This window comes from Meriones unguiculatus, chromosome 10 (assembly GCF_030254825.1).
Source record: "Meriones unguiculatus strain TT.TT164.6M chromosome 10, Bangor_MerUng_6.1, whole genome shotgun sequence".
Taxonomy (NCBI): Eukaryota; Metazoa; Chordata; class Mammalia; order Rodentia; family Muridae; genus Meriones; species Meriones unguiculatus.
In genome coordinates this window covers 61,451,598-61,470,070 of record NC_083358.1, presented here as the reverse complement: position 1 = coordinate 61,470,070, position 18,473 = coordinate 61,451,598, and the positions used below count along the sequence as shown (strand labels likewise).

General features: G+C 41.0%; 1 protein-coding gene across 6 annotated transcripts in view; it reads left to right on the top strand.

Moving 5' to 3' along the window:
- The first annotated feature begins 2,442 nt into the window (after positions 1–2,442).
- Odf2l (outer dense fiber of sperm tails 2 like) overlaps positions 2,443–18,473 on the top strand; it is a 37,337-nt gene continuing 21,306 nt past the window's right edge. The window contains exons 1-9 of one of the 6 annotated variants that reach the window (XM_060392585.1): positions 2,739–2,871; positions 3,725–3,805; positions 7,359–7,405; positions 8,424–8,556; positions 10,791–10,919; positions 12,006–12,065; positions 12,197–12,268; positions 13,091–13,207; positions 16,084–16,269. In XM_060392585.1, coding sequence (XP_060248568.1) covers positions 3,782–3,805; positions 7,359–7,405; positions 8,424–8,556; positions 10,791–10,919; positions 12,006–12,065; positions 12,197–12,268; positions 13,091–13,207; positions 16,084–16,269 — 768 coding nt within the window. In that variant the 5' untranslated portion in view covers positions 2,739–2,871; positions 3,725–3,781. The other 5 variants (XM_060392584.1, XM_060392582.1, XM_060392581.1 and 2 more) reach the window with 5 other exon arrangements.

Below are 18,473 nucleotides of genomic sequence, written 5' to 3'. Positions count from 1 at the left end.
TATTCAAAACAATGGAATGTATTAAACAACAACAACAACAACAAAAACCAAGCCACTTCAATATGCAAACTTCTGCATAAGTAAATTGAAGCTCCTTTCTAGTTGCCTGGGACATTTACTCTTGGGATGCTGGATACATGAATAGCCCCATGGATAGAAGAGTTCCTTAACTCTGGAGTGAGGTGATCAAGTCTCCAGACACAGCACCTTTTAATCTTAGTAGCATTTTGGTTGCTTTTCACTTCGGTTAAGACCCTGACTGTCACTACACGGGGTCGGGGTACCAAACAGCTGAGCCTAGCCTGAATTTTGGAACCATAGAATGATGAACAGGTAAGTGGTTGTTGCTTTAAACTGATGTTATAACAGCAACAAAGGAGGAAATAAACCCTATGAAAACCATAAATCCTGTTACCTTGGTGAATTTTCCAGGGCTAAGTGGTTTGAGATATGCTGTGTATCACCTCCAAATCAAAGAAGGCATGTCACCTTGCTTTCTTGGAAGACCTGTAACTGACTAGGCGTCCTCATATTGTGCATTTGTCTGGACAAGAGACATCCTTGAAACTCTGGGCTGGCACCTTATTGGAGTGACTAAGACAATGAGAATTTAAATTAGATTTTGTCTTAATATGGGGTTATTAGTTTTTTTAAGTTGCTAACTAATTTCTGAGAGAAAAAAAATGACTTGCCAGACCCTTTACCACCACATTCTCCTAGTAAAGTCTCAAATAAGGTAAACAGACTGCATATTTGTGTGTTTAGTGATGAAGGGAATTACTTGAAAACCATCTTTGGAGACAGTTTACACTACCAACAAGCTGTCCTTTAAACCACCATTCTTATTTTGCCAAAATATGATGTATCTTCATCGAGTACCTTTAACCTATTTGTTATTCTTACAGATCTGTCCATGAGGAAAGTATCCAACAAGATTGCTGCTGTTGCCTAAACTTATAGGATTAGCCAATGAGTTCAACACTTATCAGACACTTTAAATTTCATATTGGTGGTCTACACACCCTAATCTGTTGGTCAAATCCAGCCTAACACTTACTTATTAATGAAATTTGAAACAGCTGCATCTATGTTTGCATTCTCTGTGGCTTCTTTTGTGGAACAATGTGGAATTAAATACTATGACAAGAACAATATATATGGAAAATCTAAAATATTACTATCTGGCTCTTTACAGAAAAAGTATGCTAGCCTCACAGCTTCACTGTGTGAAAATGCTTGGATTGTATTCTTATATATAGGCGTGTGCTGAATAATGTCTGGGAAAGCTTTGGTCTTGTGATGGACTAAAGGTTTGTTTTTTTTTTTCCTTCCATATAAACAATAATACAAAACTTTCTATTTGCTTGGCATGATAGCACATTCCTACAATCTAAATCCCAGATTGGAGACCTACAATCAGGGTTTCAAAAATCGCCCTAAAATCAAAATCACGCATAAACCGTATGAAGCCAGCCTAGGCTACAAAAGATCTTGTTCTAAAACATTCAAATGAATGGGGGTGGAGGGGCACTATCAAGTCCTCCCTTTTCTCCACCAAGATCGTTTTGCTAGCTCAGCAGTTTAGAAAACACAGCAGCTTTATTATGTAAGGAATTTGGGACCTGCACCGTAGTTTGGAGAACACGCTGACTCTACTACTTAAAGAGAGCAGGGGCTGAAACCCATAGCCAAACTTTGGGCCGAGTGCAGGGAATCTTATGGAAGAAGGAAGAGACAGAAAGACCTGGAGGGGTCAGAAGCTCCCAAAAGGAGACCAAAAGGGCCATAAAAACGGAGCTCTGGGGGCCCTGAAGAGAATGATAACACAACCAAGGACAATGCATGGAGAGGACCTAAAACTCCGGCTCAGATGTAGCCCATAGACTCTGTCTCCGGGGAGCAGGAACTTTCTCTGGCATGAACTCAGGGGTAGGTTCTCTGATCACCTGTCCCTCGCGGGTGCAGCCTTGCCAGGCCACAGAGTAAGACAATGCAACCAGTCCTGAGGAGACCTGATAGGCTAGGGTCAAAAAGAAGGTGAGGAGGACCTCCCCTATCAGTGGACTAGAGAGGGGCATGGGAGGAGATTAGGAAAGCGGGTGGGATTGGGAGGAAACGAGGGAAAGGGCCACAGCCAGGATACAAATTGAATAAATGTATTAAATGGTAATAATAAAAAAGGAAAAAAAATCCTCCCAAACCTAAGAGAGAGAGACACACACGCACACACACACAGAAACCCGGGGCCAAGGGAAGAGGGTCGGGGATAATGAAATGCCAAACACTGGAAGTGAGGTTTTAAAAATCGCATTGCCTTGGCTCCTCTTAGCTCCTTTCAAATCCCTCCAGCAAAAAAACAGGGCTCAAGCTTTCGATGAAGCGTCAGAAGACTCGGAACGGACCTTCCTTTCGCGCCGGGATGACAGCGTTTGGGATTTTCGGTAACTACACACAAATGCAGAGAAACCAGAGCAGAGACAAAGCGCCCCGCCGGCCGCGGCCCCTCGCGCTCCCGCCAATCACAGCAGGAACTGCGCTCGCGCTCCGGAGCCCGGGCCAATGAGCTGCGTCGGAGCGGCCCTCGAGGGGCGGGGCGTCCGTTTCCACAGAAGCCGCGGCCGGTTACTAGCCTCGGCGGGCGCCTCGGCGGGCGCGCTCTGGCCACCGCTGCCGGTCCTGGAGACTCCCGGGCTTCTCGCCCCGCGCGCCCTGTCCTTCCTCTCTAGCCTTGTGCTCTCCCCTCTGCACTCTCCGCTGCCGAGGCCGCGCAGGGCAGGACGGATCTCAGAGGACCCCCGAGCACTGCAGGGAGTGGCGGCGGCGGATGACGTCACGGCGACGCGCGGAGGCGAGTCCGGCCGGGCTCCGAGCGTGAGCGGCGGTGACCCTAGGAACGCTGGGGCGGCGGGGGCGGCGGGGGCGGCGGGGGCGGCGGGGGCGGCGGGGGCGGCGGGGGCAGAGGGGGCGGCGGGGGCGGAGGGTGGGGGCACCCGGAAGTGGAGCCTCTGAAGCCCACCCTGCCTGCGCCGTGTGGCCTTGGTGCGCAGGCTCTCCACTGTCACCCGGAGGCAGGCGACCAGGCCCCCACTGCTTCCCGCGATGTGTTCCCCGGACTGCTGGCCTGTGCAGAGCGAGGGTCCCGGTTTGGCGGTGTTCGGGACCGAGTGTCTTCCTAATCATAAGCTCACCAAATGACAGCCCAGTTCTTGACCTGCCCTCAGACGGGTCACATGGCTCTCTCGCTTCCAGGCCTGTAGGAACCCCCGTAAAACATGACTGACATAATGTGGAACGTGTTAGAAGCCAAGGGGCTTTCAGTCCCACCTCTGCCATTTAAACAGCTCTGTGGCCTGGGACACATCACTTAACCTTCCTGGCTTCAGTTTCTGTGCTTGCAAACTGAGAACAATATAGTTGTAATAAGTGAGATTAAACACGGGTCCTAATAGGTGCCACTGAATTTGTCAATTGAGTAGCTTAACTGGCTCTTGGTGATCTGTAAGGCTAAGTTTTGTGTAACACAATGCCTTACAGCGTGTCAAGGGCTTGAGGTTTAGTTAAAGGATCAAACTGTAGAAATCTTGCTGCTTTTGAGCTTTACTTCATACCTTTGTCTTATGGTAAGACTGTGACCATATTTGTAAATTTTAATAGCTAGACCTTTTTTAATTTTTGCTGTTCTCTGCTATTTTTTCAATGCATATTAATAGTCTTTGTTTTGCAGGCATCTCAAGTTCTGAGCAAATAGACTTAGTCACTTTTGTTAACTGTATGCAGATAAATGGGAGTCACGTTGAGTATAGAGGTGAGGGGCTGAATTCTGTTGGAGGTCACTGGTCCACCCCATTCCCCATCCCTCTGGTTTAGTACTTAATTTATGACTACTTCAGTAATGACTTCTAAAATTTCTACAAAGAATAGATAGGTCTTAAAGGTTGTTCTGTAAAATCAGTTCCGATCAATTAAGGAGGCTTATAAGTAATTTTAAGAAAGGTTGTTTGGTTCAGGAGAATTACTTTAAAAGGGAAAAGTGGAAAAAAATGAAGGCCGCTGAGAAAACCCTACCAGAGTGAGCCAAAAAGGTTCTAAGTTTAAAAGAGGGTGAGAGATAAAGTAAGACAAGTCTAGTGATTCTACTTTTTTCTCTGCACATTACTTCACTCTGTGAACGTTGTTCTATTCTTGTAGAAGAGGAAAACAAGGCCCAGTGTGGCTAATGGCTAATTGATTGTCCCTTCCTGGGGCCAGTAAGAATTAAGAAATGATGTTTTGTGAGTGAGTCCTCTCCAGTAGATTGTGCTGCCTCTGAGCCATCCAAGCATGGTTAAGTTTTGTTTACTTGTTCTCAGGTTAGATAGTAAAGAAGAATACACTTATTCTTTTAAAGAGTTTTCTAAATTAAGTTTGGTACTTGAGGGGATAGTTTAGAAAATTATGCTGACCAATATATTAGAGCATCATGGGCAAATGTGTAATATTTACATATGTTCTGTACTAGTTTTATGCTGTTCCAACATTCTAATTTCTTTGTGTTGTTGATGTCTCTATCACCCATGGTAGCATTTTAAATTGATTTCTTTAGAATATTTTATGAAAAAATTATACTGACATTTCATCTTTAGCTCTGTTTCAGTTCACTTCTTTGGTGCTGTTCTAAAACACTGACCAAAAGCAACTCGGGAAGAGAGCATTGATTTTCACATACAGGTTAAACTTAATCATTGAGGGACGCCAAGGCAGGAACTGAAGCCCAGGCCACAGAGGAGTGTTGCTTAATGTTTTGCTTATTTAGCTTTCTTTCTTATACAACCTGGACCACCTGCCTGGGTGGCACTGCTCACAGAAGGCTGGTTGCTCCTACATCAATCATTAATCAAGAAAATGCTCCCACAAACATGGCCAAAGACCAGGCCAATAGAGACGGTTCCTCAGTTGAGATTCACTCTTCCATGGTGATTAATTTGTGTGAATGTTTCCCATTGCTCTCTACATTTCATATAGTCTAGGGCCCAGCCCCTGGAATAGTACAGCCTACATTTAGGGTGATTCTTTACTCCTTATCCCCACTAAGAAAACCCCCAACAGGTGTGCTCACTAACCAGCTGAATTAAGGCCAACTAACCAACTGAATTCTCATTGAGACTGTGTTTCCAGTAACTCTAGATTGTGTCTAGATGATAATTAAAATTGGCCATTCCAGGTTCCTATTTCTATACAAATTAACTTTATTTACCATTTAAGATGTAGTTAATACTTGTAGGTGATGAAGCAAAAAATTTTTGCTTTATAATCTGTGATAAATTTTTTAGAATAGTTGTGTGTGTACGTGTGTTTGTGTGTGTGTACACCAATAGCTCAGAAAGCTACATGAGAACTCACTTAAAATACTGCTGCCAACATGAGTCTCATTTTATGAAATATTCCCCAAGGAGATTCCCCCATGATGCTGGTTTTCATTTTTACTTCCAAGTATAGAAACCATCTTTCTTTTAATCCCTCAGAAAGGTTGGTCAAGGAGCAAACAGGTGAAAAGCAGCAGTCCATCATATGCATTGACAGTACTAAGCCTTACATATTTTCCAGGCATTGCTTAGTTCTCCAAGGCTTGTAGGTGTTTAGCATTCAACTATAAATAAGACATTTTTTCTTAAGATTCCAGCCTGTGGAGAGATAAATATTTAAACATGTAAATGAGTAGTAAAAGATAAATGCTAATTCCTCCTTAGAGGGCTGTGGCAGGTATAAAGCAAATGGACTCACAGGTGAGTTTGCTGTGATTTCCCAGAGCGTGTTCCTCTTTAGTCTTAGTTTGGCTTTTCATGTGGTCTGTGTATTTAAGGTTCTTCTGGATTGTAAATATCCCCATGTATTCTCCACAGTGTGATGCTGCCCAGTCAGTCGGCAGCAAGAGATCGAGGAGGAACGTTGTAGGCCCTCTGGGCCTTTTGAATTTCTTTTGAATTTTAGCTGCTAAATATTTATCTCTGCATTGTATATAGAAACGTCAGATAAAATTTAATACAATTTTTTGCAGGTGTTCTGGGAAGTTTCTGTCTTTTGTGAATAATTTCTACCTACAATTTCACATGTACCTAAACTACTGAAAAAAATTGGACATGATGTATTTTAATATGGGAATCTAAGACTAAATTATAAATATTTGAAGGCAATGTAGAAAACTTTAACATGACCTTTTATCTTGCATGGAGAACCACAGTAAAATAGACACATGACCATTTGTAATTAGAGTTGTGAAAATTTAGCCTCCTTTTTACTGATGTATTAATTCATCACTTTAAGCCATTTTGGAGGAATTCATGTATGAACAGTCACATTTTTTAAATGACATCTTCAAGGCTAAATAAAAGATTCTTGCTAAAGTTTGGAAGTACTGTCATCTTTAATTATTATCTTTATCAGCAAAGAATATTCTAGATCTACTGGAAATGGGAATAAGGAACGTAACAGAAAGGATGACTTTCAAAATGATTTCTTTAAGAGGAAACAACAGCTTCAGTGGCTTAGGCCTGATGGAACTAGTACAAAACCCATGGTTTGCATATTTGTTTTCTAGTCCTCTTGGGTGATTATGGAAGGATTACCACAATCCTTCAGGAAATAGGTTGGTAAAGATACCCACATTCAGGGCTAGTGAGAGAGCTCAATGGTTAAGAGTGCTTGCTGTCCTGGCAGAGGACCCACGTTCAGTCCCAATACCCAGGCAAGTCACTCACAACCTCGGTGTAACTCTAGCTCCAGGGGACTCTGCCCTCTGTGTCCCGAACCACTTAGGACTCATGTGCGCATGCCCGTGCACAGGTGCATGATTAAAAATAAATCTTAAAAAGAAGATTTTTGTACTCTTAGACAAATAGAGAAAATAGCAAGCCTTTTGAAAATATGTATGGAGACTGGGAATTGGTAAATTAGTGTGCAGTGCAATTTTGGTGCTAATTTGAGTTAATAGAGCAGTGAGTAGCAGTTAAGACAAGGTCTCCTTATGTAGCTCTAAATGGCCTAGAACTTGCTGGGTAAACCAGACTGGCTTCAGACTCACAGATACCTGCCTGCTTCTGCCTCTCAAGCACTAAGACGTGCACAGCCTTGCTGAGATAACAGTTACATTTTTGATATTGTCTTTGAAGAGTTTTATACATGATTGGGATCTTTATATCATAGAACAGTGACAGAAGAAAAACCCTACTGAAATGATGAGTTTATGTAACATGTTTCCTACCTTTCAGCATCTGTAGAAAAGTTGTTGCTGAAGCACCTTAGAAAAGAGAGTTACTGCTTTGATGGAGGCTCCTGGCTGGGATGGAAGTCATTCACAGGGCATGTTGTCCTATCTCACACAGGAGGGAGAACCTGTCCTGCAGTGTGCCAGTGAGAAGCACCTCAGCAGGTAACCGTGCTATTGGCAAAACAAATCTCATTTTCTAATGTCTGAACGTATCAGTAATCACCCAAGAATATCCCTGTCACATTTAGTATTTATTTGTTAAAATATACCTACATAATCTGACTATTAAAATACTTATTGAGCAGTTTAGTGTTGTTGTCAGTCTTTTTATTATTTCTTTGTTCGCTTTACTTTTTTGAGACAAGGCCTTATTATGTAGCCCAGGCTGTCACTGAACTCTTGGGCTTCTTGCTTCAGCCTTCTATGTGCTGGCATTGGTGTGTGGTTTAGGTTTTTGTTCTTAAGAAAAGCAATTGGAAATCCAACCCAACCCATTAAAAACTTGTAAAGTGAATATTATTGCCTGGAATATTGCTTTGTAACAAATAATTATCTTATTTTGCTTTTTTTTTTTTTTAGTGTGAAATTTACTTGTTATTTGTATGAATTAATATCGCCCACAATAGCAATCTTAAAATGTCATTATTGTTGTTACAGGTAGGATAGACAAGCTTGTAGTTTAGCATCCAAAAATGAAAAATTGTGTTTCATCAAATATAATTGTAAATTTTATGCCCATGGTTTTGAATGAGGTATGGTTATTTATCATGCATGCTTGGTGCCTGGAAGCCAAAGAGGGCATGATTTCCTCTAGAACTGGAGTTACAGACAGTTGTGAGCTACTGTGTGGGTTCTGGGAATAGAACCTGGGTGCTTTGAAGGGCACCAGGGCTCTTAACTGCTGAGCCCTCTCTCCATCCCTATACATAAATTTAAATGCACATCACTTGTGGTTCCATAGAAGCGAAACATGGGTAAGAAGAATTATTCTCTTCCCTGTACTCCAGGATTATCTCTTTGCTCCTCGTTTCAGCCCATGTTTGTCCTGGACGCCTACAGTCATGGTGGTGCAGCTGTCTCTAGGGGCATCTAAATCGAACCTGTCAGTCTGTTCTTGTCTTACATAAAAAGTCTCCAGTTTGTGTGCTAGATGTGACTTAAAGTTCTTGTCCGCTATTAGGCTCAATCAAGACACTGCAAATCAAAAGACGGAGTTGGAGGCAACACTGAAGGAAGCTGAGTCTGCATCCTGCTCAGTAGAATTACTTTTGCCGTTACTTAAGAACACTGTGAAAGGAATTCACTTAGAAAATGTGAGTGCTGGACTTAAAAACACGGCTAAGGAGATAGAAAGTGAACGTAATATTCAGAATGCCTTGACAAGGACTCACGTCTTAATGGGATGCCACATACAGTGCATGATACCAAAAATGGGGGAGTGGATAAGCACTTTTTGCTCCTGTCATTAGCTGCAGTTCTTTTCATAAAAAATAGTCTCAGTATTGCTTAGCTTCTTTAGGTGTACAGATTTTAGTATGTTTATCCTGTATTATATGTCTAATATCCACTTATAATTGAGTTTATACTGTGTGTGTCTTTCCGCTTCTGGGATAGCTCACAGGATGATCTTTTCTAGATCCCACCATTTGCTTTCAAATTTCATGATTTCCTTGTTTTTAGTTGCTGAGTATTATTTCATTGTGTAAATGTACCACAATTTCTGTATCCATTCCTCCGTTGAAGGACATCTGGCTTGTTTCCAGGTTCTGGCTATTATGAATAAAGCTGCTACGAACATGGTTGAGCAAATATCCTTGTTGTGTACATGGGCATCTTTTGGGTATATGCCTATGAGTGGTATTGCTGGATCTTGAGGAAGTGCTATTCCTACTTGTTTGAGAAAGCACCAAATTGATTTCCAAAGTGGTTGTACAAGTTTACATTCCCACCAGCAATGGAGAAGGTTCCCCTTTCTCCACATCCTCTTCAGCATGTATTGTTACTTGAGTTTTTTATTTTAGCCATTCTGATGGGTGTAAGGTGAAATTTCAGGGTTGTTTTGATTTGCATTTCCCTTATGACTAAGGACGTAGAACATTTCTTTAAGTGTTTCTCTCTCATTCTATATTCTTTTACAGAGAATTGTCTTTTTAGCTCTGTACCCCAATTTTAATTGGATTACTTGATTTGTTGTTGTTTAACTTCTTTAGTTCTTTATATATTCCAGATATTAGGACCCTAGGTAAGATGATCAATCCTCACTCAGAAAGACAAATGGGCTAGACATTGGAAGAAGGAGAAAACAGGAAACAGGACAGGAGCCTATCACAGAGGGCCTCTGGAAGACTCTACCCAGCAGTGTATCAAAGCAGATACTGAGACTCATAACCACACTTTGGACAAAGTTCAGGGAATCTTATGAAAGAAGGAGGAAATAGTAAGACCTGGAGAGGACAGGAACATCAAAAGAACCAAATATATCAGGGCACGGGAGTCTTTTCTGAGACTGTTTCTCCAACCAAGGACCATGCAAGAATATAACCTAGAACCCCATGTAGCCCATGGCAGCTCAGTATCCAAGTGGGCTCCCTACTAAGGGGAACAGGGAGTGTCTCTGACACTCCCTAAACTCAGTGGCTGACTCTTTAACCCCCCCCCCCCCCCCAGGGCAGCCTTGCTAGGCCACAGAGGAGGACATTGCAGCCAGTCCTGAAGAGACCTGATAACCTAGGGTCAGATGGAAGGGGAGGAGGACTTCCCCTATCAATGCACTTTGAGAGGGGCATGGGAGGAGATGAGGGAGGGAGGGTGGTATTGGGAGGGAATGGAGAAGAGGGGCTACAGCTGGGATACGAAGTGAATAAACTAATATAAAAAATAAAAATTTAATTAAAAAAAGGTAATCTCAGATGTGCACTTGGTGAAGACTAAGCTGGAGACTGCAAGTTGATGTGTGACTTACCTGGCCTTGAACCAGAGAATGAGAATTTCTGAAGGGTGGATTTAAAACTAAAATTGTGGCCTGGAGAGGTGGCTCAGTTGTGGAGACCATTGGCTGCTCTTCCACAGGTCTGTCTCTAACTCCATTTGTAGGAGAGCTGATGCCCTCTTCTGGCCTCTGTGGGCACCAGGCATACATGGTCACAGACAAACATGCAGGCAAAACACTCATTCACATAAAATGAAATAATAAGCCTAAAAAAAAACCAACCAAACAAACAAACAAAAAAAACCTCTCTGAGAGATGCCATGTATTTTTTTTTTTTTTTTTGTGGTGTTATTTGGAACAGAATGATTTAACAATTGCAAATAAATTGCACTTTGGGACAAGAACATCGTAGAGGAAATACTGCAAAGCTGTGGTGCTTTGCAACTTAATTTAATACACCATGTACATTTGGTCTGTTATCGGTCAGCTTGCTAGGGTTTACCAGTACTATCTGCAAAATAATGATTTTGGCACTGGGGAACAGCTCCTCATTGATAATATCACTCTAAGATGTTTTTCTTACTGTTGTTTTAATATGTGCTTCTTTTGTTTCGTCAGGATAATCTTTCTGCGTCCAATTTAAAGAAGATTTTTGAACAGAAGGAAATACTGTCAAAGGAATTAGACACCTTTAACCGTGTGAAATTAGCCTTAGAACATCTTCTTAAACGGCCAGACTGTGAACAAGTAAGGCACCCGTGCTGTGTGCTCCTGCAGTACGCTGCCTCCCAGCTGGAGAGCATTTTACTTCTCTAATTGAATCTCACAATATTGAGAAAACATTGAATCGCCTGTGTGTCATTATTTATACATACTTCCTCCACCCAAATGAAAGATGTTATACGTGGTCTGTTTTTACCCTACTCTGAAGGAGCATGCTGGAGCTGCTGGTTCCTTTCTATAACTCAGTAGATCATTCAGTCTCTTATTGTCATATCCTGTTTCCCCCTCCCACTGCTAGAATTCTGAGTTATAATGTCTCTTTCTAAATCACATTTCAAGATTCTTTAGAAAACAGGTTAATGTGTGTGTGTGTGTGCATGTCTCTGTGATTTTTGTATATCATTGGCCTATACTTTCTGAGGCACCCTTGAGATTAATTTAGCAAAGTAACTGATCATAAATTATATGCAAAATAATACTGAGTGCTTCCGGCAGCAGTCTTAACTAACAGAAACTGCACTGCGCATAGCAGCTGTCCATGCTGGCCTTTTAAGGGATACCTGCACTGTGTTTTATTCTTCCATCCAAAGCCCATGCATGCAGAGCAGGACAGCACCTACCATTTTAGAGGTGTGTGCGTTTCATATTCCACAAAGTCCATCTGCAGAGTTGAAGTTAAGATTCCTTATTGTTAGCTTCTAGAAATAGTTAATAATGTAAGGGCTAGGTCTGTCGGTCAGGGCAGACTGATTAACTACCGTACACCCCTTGGCTTAGTCCAAGGGGAGGGAACAAAATGACAGTATGTCTATAGGGGAATTACTTAGGGCATTAGAATGGGTAAAGGATTTTTTTTTTAAGATACACAATGTACAGAAAACAAAGTGAAATATAAAAATGTAACATATCAAACTAAAAAGCTTCTAGGCAAAATAAGATTATACTGTATAGAGGAAATATACAGAATAGGAGAAAATATTTGCAAGCTATAGTTCTTGCAGAGAGTTGATATCTGTAGAAAATGAACTCCCAAACTTGATAGACAACAATCATGTTTAAAAAAGAAAAATGTGGTTTTAAACACTGATGTTTAGTGTCTTTTCCTCACAGACAGAAGACAACTTACCCAGCTTGTTGAAGGACCTCAGTGACCGTGAAAGTGAGAACAGTGTAAGTTATTTTTCACTCAATAGCCATTCATTTGGACATTTTTTTTTTTTTTCTTCTTTGTATGTTGCTTGGTTTTAGCCAGTATTATCCAAGTTCTGAGTGTTTTAATTCTTACCTTGTATTTCTTGAAGAACCTTAAGAAGAAAGCACTTGAAAAGGAGACCTATATCCAAGAACTTTCATGTCTGTTTCAGAATGAAAAGGTAAACATGTTTTGAGTTTTTTACCCTAAGTTACTGTATTTTGTTTGTATTGATCCCTTTGACTTTCCCCTTGTTCTCATAGCCTCAGCTATAAGCATAATGAAGGCTTTTTGGCAGTTTAGATCAGTATTAATTTTATGTGTCAAATACAACTTTTAAAGTATTTTTTGTTGTTATTTATTTTATTTGGGGGAGTGGTTATGCTGTTTAGGCCATTTGTCATAACTTGTCGCAAATTCTATCCCCCTGCACTGGGTGATGGATCAGTCAGAAGACCAGGACCTGAGTGTAGTACCCAGAACCCTTGTAATTCTGGTCCTGGAAAGGGCTGAGACAGGAGGATGCCTGTGGTTCGCTGGCCAGTCAGACTAGCCGAATTGGTGAACTCCAGGCCAGTGAGAGCTGCCTCAGAGGAGCTGGGTGATAATCCTGAGGATGACACCCAAGGTTGTCCTGTGGCCTCCAAGTACACATGTGTGTGTCTGTGTCCTCACACCTGTACACAGCTGAAAACACACATGCATATGCACATGTACATTTAAGAAGTATAAACTTATATTTTAACTTTTTTTGGCAAAATTAAATTTTGATATTTAGAGGAACATTTTTGACATGCTTAAAGTTTACGTGGGGAGAGAGATGGGGAGATTTATAGGAGCTAGAAGGCATGGAACACATGTGGGAGTTTTCCATGCAGTGTGTTAGTGGGGCCACAGTATATAGAAAGGAGCGCTCTTTCTCTTGCTCTGGCTGAGTCTGACCCGGGGCCCTAACAAAGATGAAGGGCGCATAGTAACTCATTATTTGTCTTGTCTTTTACAGCAAAGTGCTTTGAAAGCAAACCGGTTTTCTCAGTCAGTCAAAATCGTACATGATCGTCTACAGCTCCAAATTCAGAAAAGGGAAAAGGAGAATGATAAACTAAAAGAACATGTACAGGTTAGAAATATTTATTTTATAGCCAAGTAAGAAAATTGATGAAAACTTGACAGCACTGTTTAATTGTGGAATACAGTGATAATTAAAGAATCTAATTTTGGCATTTCTGTGGGAAACATATAAAGGGTCTGGCTTGAACATTTAGGTATAACTCCTTGTATGAAAATGTTTGTGTTTTGTATTCAGTCCAGGAAGAATATGTGGAGATTGAGTTCCTTTTCAATCTTTCTTTTGGTATCGTTGATTTATGTTTACTGTGGATATTTTTTAATTATTGACACATAAGTTAAAAAAGCTAAGAACAGCAAAAATATCATTCCATTTCATTGAATGTTGTTGCAGTCTTTTTCTTTGTCTGTATAGTGCTTTATGCATGTTCTTGCATGCACCTAATAGGAAATCAGTAAGGTAAGTTTCTCTTGTTCCTAATTATGATAATTGTGAAACGAGCTTACTTTTGTATTCAGACCACTGAGAAGTTCCCTTTGTATTTGTGCAGTTAGAAGGAATGTCTGGCTTAAGTATGTATTACTAATGACAGTTGCTTGAGGTCAGAGCCCAGAAGTGCTATTACATGTCACAGCCTACCTGGATCCACTATCTTATTTTTTGCCAAAGGAAAAGAAACACTGTTCCTACCTTCAGAGACTTCTGCAGATCAAGGGTGAGGATGACTAGGTAGACTTGACCTCAGTTTTTTTAATTGCCCTGACTCAGAGCAGACACCTGCACCTGCTTCAAGAACTCCATGTGTCCTTCAGTGGACATTTAAAAAACATTAATGTCCCTGTCCTTCCCTAAGGGCATTAAGCAGGCTTATCGAGAATGTAATTTGTTATAGCTAAATTTGTTCTTTGACAGTTTCATCTGTGTCTACTGTGTTCTGGTTACTCTCCATTTACTTTCTCCTGTTTTTCTCCCATCTCATCAACCTCTCTCCATCCCTACTGTTCCCTTCCCTAGATACCCGACTTTCTGTATTGTTTTAGTTTAACTGTGGCCATCTGTGTAACCATTGGGTTGGAACTGCTCACCAGAGCCTGATGGGGTCAGTAGGTAGCCAACTGAAGACATTGATTACCCTCCCCTGAACTCTGTCTCTTGGAGCTCCTTCCCTGTAGCTCCCGTGGATGCTCTTTGCATGGGTGACGTAGGACAGGTGACTGCTGTCCACGTATGAGCAGGCAAATGATGCGGGTTATCCTGTCAGTCACCTGTTTCAGGTTACCTTACACGGTCTTATGATGTCCTGTAATAGCACTTGAGAAGGTTTTTAAAATCTAAATGATAAGTTATAACAGTATTTTTTGTCTTTTTAAAATTATACTTAATTACTTGGATACAGAACACACGGCCAAATCCAGACCTTTCAATACATACCCTCCTAATTTTATTCTTGCTCTCTTTTTTTTTTTTAAAAGAAAACTTCGTATGTGAATTTTTAAGCAAATGTACAAACTGTTTATAATATAGTGCTGACACCATGTGGCCATCTAGAGGAATGACTGTAGATTTCCTGGGGGCGGATCCTTTCTCACACACAGATCTACCCTCTAGTTTTTTCCCAATTATTTACTGTAGTGCTCCATGATACTTTTATTGTCTGTTTGTTTAAGATAAGTTTGTAGACAGGTGTGGAGGTGCATGCCTAATATCCCAGCACTTAGGGAGGCAGAGGCAGGCAATCTCTGTCAGTTGGAGGACAGCCTTGGAACACACAGAAACCCTGTCTCAAACGAAACAACAAAAATAAACAAACAAAACACACAAAGAAAAAAAAAATAAAGTTGTAAAGGCAGTTGAAGAGGAAGTTGCTGCTTCCTAGTTTATCTAACTAGTCTGCAGAGAAGAAATCCAAAGATGTGCTGCTTTATGGTAACATTAGTGGGAGACATAGCTTGTGTTTGCCACAGGACTAAGTAGAGTCCTGAGGTTATTTTCAGTTGAAATTCCATCCCAGGAATGGGTAAGTCAAGGACAGATTCTATAATTTCAGAATCTTTAACGTCCGAACAATTTTCAAAATAGAAGAAACATGAGTCTTTAGTTGTTAGTTTTTACATACTTAATGATCACAGTATTTACACACAGCACATAATGCTCAGATACTTAGAATAGTTTGAAAGAAAACTGTAAAGTCATCACTCTAAACTGGATCTCTCATGTGTTGGAGCATTGGTCTGGCCATGTAGCACCATCCCTTCTGGCTGTGAGCCTTCCCTCAGACATGGTTTGACCTGTTTCGTCAGATGGTGTGGACCCGGCAGCCAGTGGTTTATCTACTTCGCTTGGCTTTAGAGTTGATCACTTCATGGTCATTTGCCACTATGGGGTAAAACAGTCCCTTACTCCCCTGGCTGTAACTTCCCAGCAGCACATACCTTCTGTTCCTCACATTAAGTTTGGTCACTGGGTCTCTGCTCATCCTGTCCTCATCCTCTATGCCCTGTGCATCTTGGGAACCTGAGGAGCTCTCATGTGTCTAGAGACCAGTTCCCTTTGAGCTTTTCATATGTGGGATTGAGACCATATTTCCAGATTGCTGTTTTTTAATTGCTCTGTGTCATATTTTATATGTGACTTAAATGATGTTTTATCACAGAAACTTTAAGCAAGTTGATGTTTCTGCCACAATTACAAATATTAGTCTCTTTATTCATAGTACCATTAATTTTATGTAGACTAATATTTTGAATTTTCATTTTTTAACTTGTTACAATAAGCTTTGGTTATATCACCTCTTACCAGTTTAACTTTTTAACTAAACATGATTAGTTGTTTTGATAAAATCTGTGTGGAAGATGATATGTACATTTTGCAACATTTATATAAATATTGAAGCTCTAATATAATTTAATTACTTTTACATTTTTCAGAACTTGGAAATCCAAATAGCCAAGTGGAACTTGCAGGTGAAAATGAGTAAACAGGAGGCTGTATCCATCAAAGAAGCAAGTAGCCAAAAAGCTGCAGCTCTGAAAAAAGCATCAAAAATTTATAAACAAAGGCTGAAACACTTTACAGGGGACATCGAACACCTCACTTCCAAAATTAAAGAGCAGGTGAGTGTGTGCGTGCTTATGTAAGATTTCCCATGTGCTTTTCACCATAGTGAGAGAGCATAGTTAGACAGCGTAGTTAGTGAAACAGACAGCATAGTGAGACTGCATACACAGCATAGATAGCCTGGTTAGTTGGATAGCAAAGTTATTTGAATAGCGTAGTTAGATAACGTAGGCAGCATATAGTTAGGCAGCATAGTTAGATAGCATGGCTAGTTAGACAGCATAGTTAGATAACAGTTACACAGCATGGCTAGACCACAGAGCTAGCATAGTTATTTGGATAGCATAGTTAGCATATGTAGTTAAGTAGCTTATTAGGTATCATAGATAGCATGGTTAGTTAGCATAATTGGTTAGCATACTTAGATAGCATAGTTAGCATTGTGAATAGCATTTAGATAATGGTGTGAGTCTTATCCATGTTTCTATTGATGTTATAACATTTGTTCATCTTTTTTGCTTTAGACTTTTATTTTGAAAGATCATGTATCATAAAATACAAAATTTGAATTATATAGCACTTTTGGGCAGTCAGTGTGTTCCATGCTCCCCCACCCCACCTCCTGCCACCACCACACACACACACAGACACACACACACACACACACACACACTTTTATGGCCAGGCTTCCTCCATCTTGCCTTCTGGAAAGTTACAGTGTATATTAACATATTAAGGCCCTGAGAAGGGCTTCAGAATGCAGTAATGAGGGCGTGGAAGTAAGAGTTTCCCACACTTAACCTCAGAACTCTTCTTGTGCCACAAAGCGACTCTTGGAAATGGTTCTGAGAAATATCAGTTTGGGAAATGCTGATTTATGTTATTAGACCATATGACTTTATTCAGTAGTTTACTTCATTTAACCTCTGTAATGCATTTGAAACCATATGCTGACGTAAACAAAACATGTGAAAGATATCTTTGAGTATAACACAGAGCTGAAAAAATGGACTTAGTGCTTTGTTCTTGACAAATTGTTATTTTTATTCAATTGCCAACCAATATTATATTCATTGTTTCTGTGTCTCACTAGTATCCCACCTCTTAAAAACATATGCTGAGGCTTATAGATTTATTAGTGGCTCTTGGAAATGAAAACAGACTTGTATAAAAGCTTATAAAACAAAAGTTAATATTTTATAAGCTCAAATGTTACCATTTTAAGGCTCTAATATTTGACTTAAATTCATTTGTGTATAAGTAGCCATCGGAGTTAAAGATTAGGCTCAGTGTCTGTGAGGTTGTATCCTGACTGAATACCCGGATGCTTGGAGTGGTGGGCACTAGCCCTGGCACTGCCGCTCTTCAGCTTTTTCCACCGTGTTAGCGTCAGCAGAGTCCCCTGCCACTTTGGAAGGACTCCTGCACTGGTGAACCCTTGTGGCTTTATGAAGGAACTTAACCTCTCTGGCCTTCTGCTTCTTCCTGAGCAAGGGGTAAGAACCCCACTTACCTCAAGTGACTCAGGAGCATGACAAACAGATGGGGCCACTTCAGGTTGTCTGCTCTGCTCCCCTCTGTGTGTGGAGCTGGCTGCTCTCTTAATTTGTTGTTTTTCTTGCTCATGGTTAGCAGCTCTTTTCCCTCTTAATCAGTTGCCTTTTCTCCAGAGAAGGTCTTCCCGGACTGCTCTTCGACAATATTAATGTCTTAATTTTTTTTTTCATTCTTTATTAATTACTCTTTATTCACTTTGTATCCCCCCTGTGGTTCCCTCTCTCCTCCCTCCCGTCCCAATCTCTCCCTTCCTCGACCCTCTGCATGTATACCCTCCCCCAGTCCACTGATAGGGGAGGTCTTCTTTTCCTACCTTCTGATCCTAGTCAATTAGGTCTCATCAGGAGTGGCTGCATTGTCTTCTTCTGTGGCCTGGTAATGCTGCTTCCCCCTCAGGGGGAGGTAATTAAAGAGCAGGCCAATCCATTCATGTCAGAGACAGTCCCTGTTGCTATTACAATGGAACCCACTTGGAGACTGAGCTGCCATGGGCTACATCTGTGCAGGGGTCTTAGGTTATCTCCATGCATGGTACTTGGTTGGAGTATCAGTCTCAGGAAAGACCCCTGAGCTCAAATTTTTTGGTTCTGTTGCTCTCCTTGTGGAGTTCCTGTCTTCTCCAGATCTTACTGTTTCCCACTTCTTTCATAAGATTCCCTGCACTCTGCCCAAAGGTTGGCCCTAAGTTTCAGCATCTGCATTG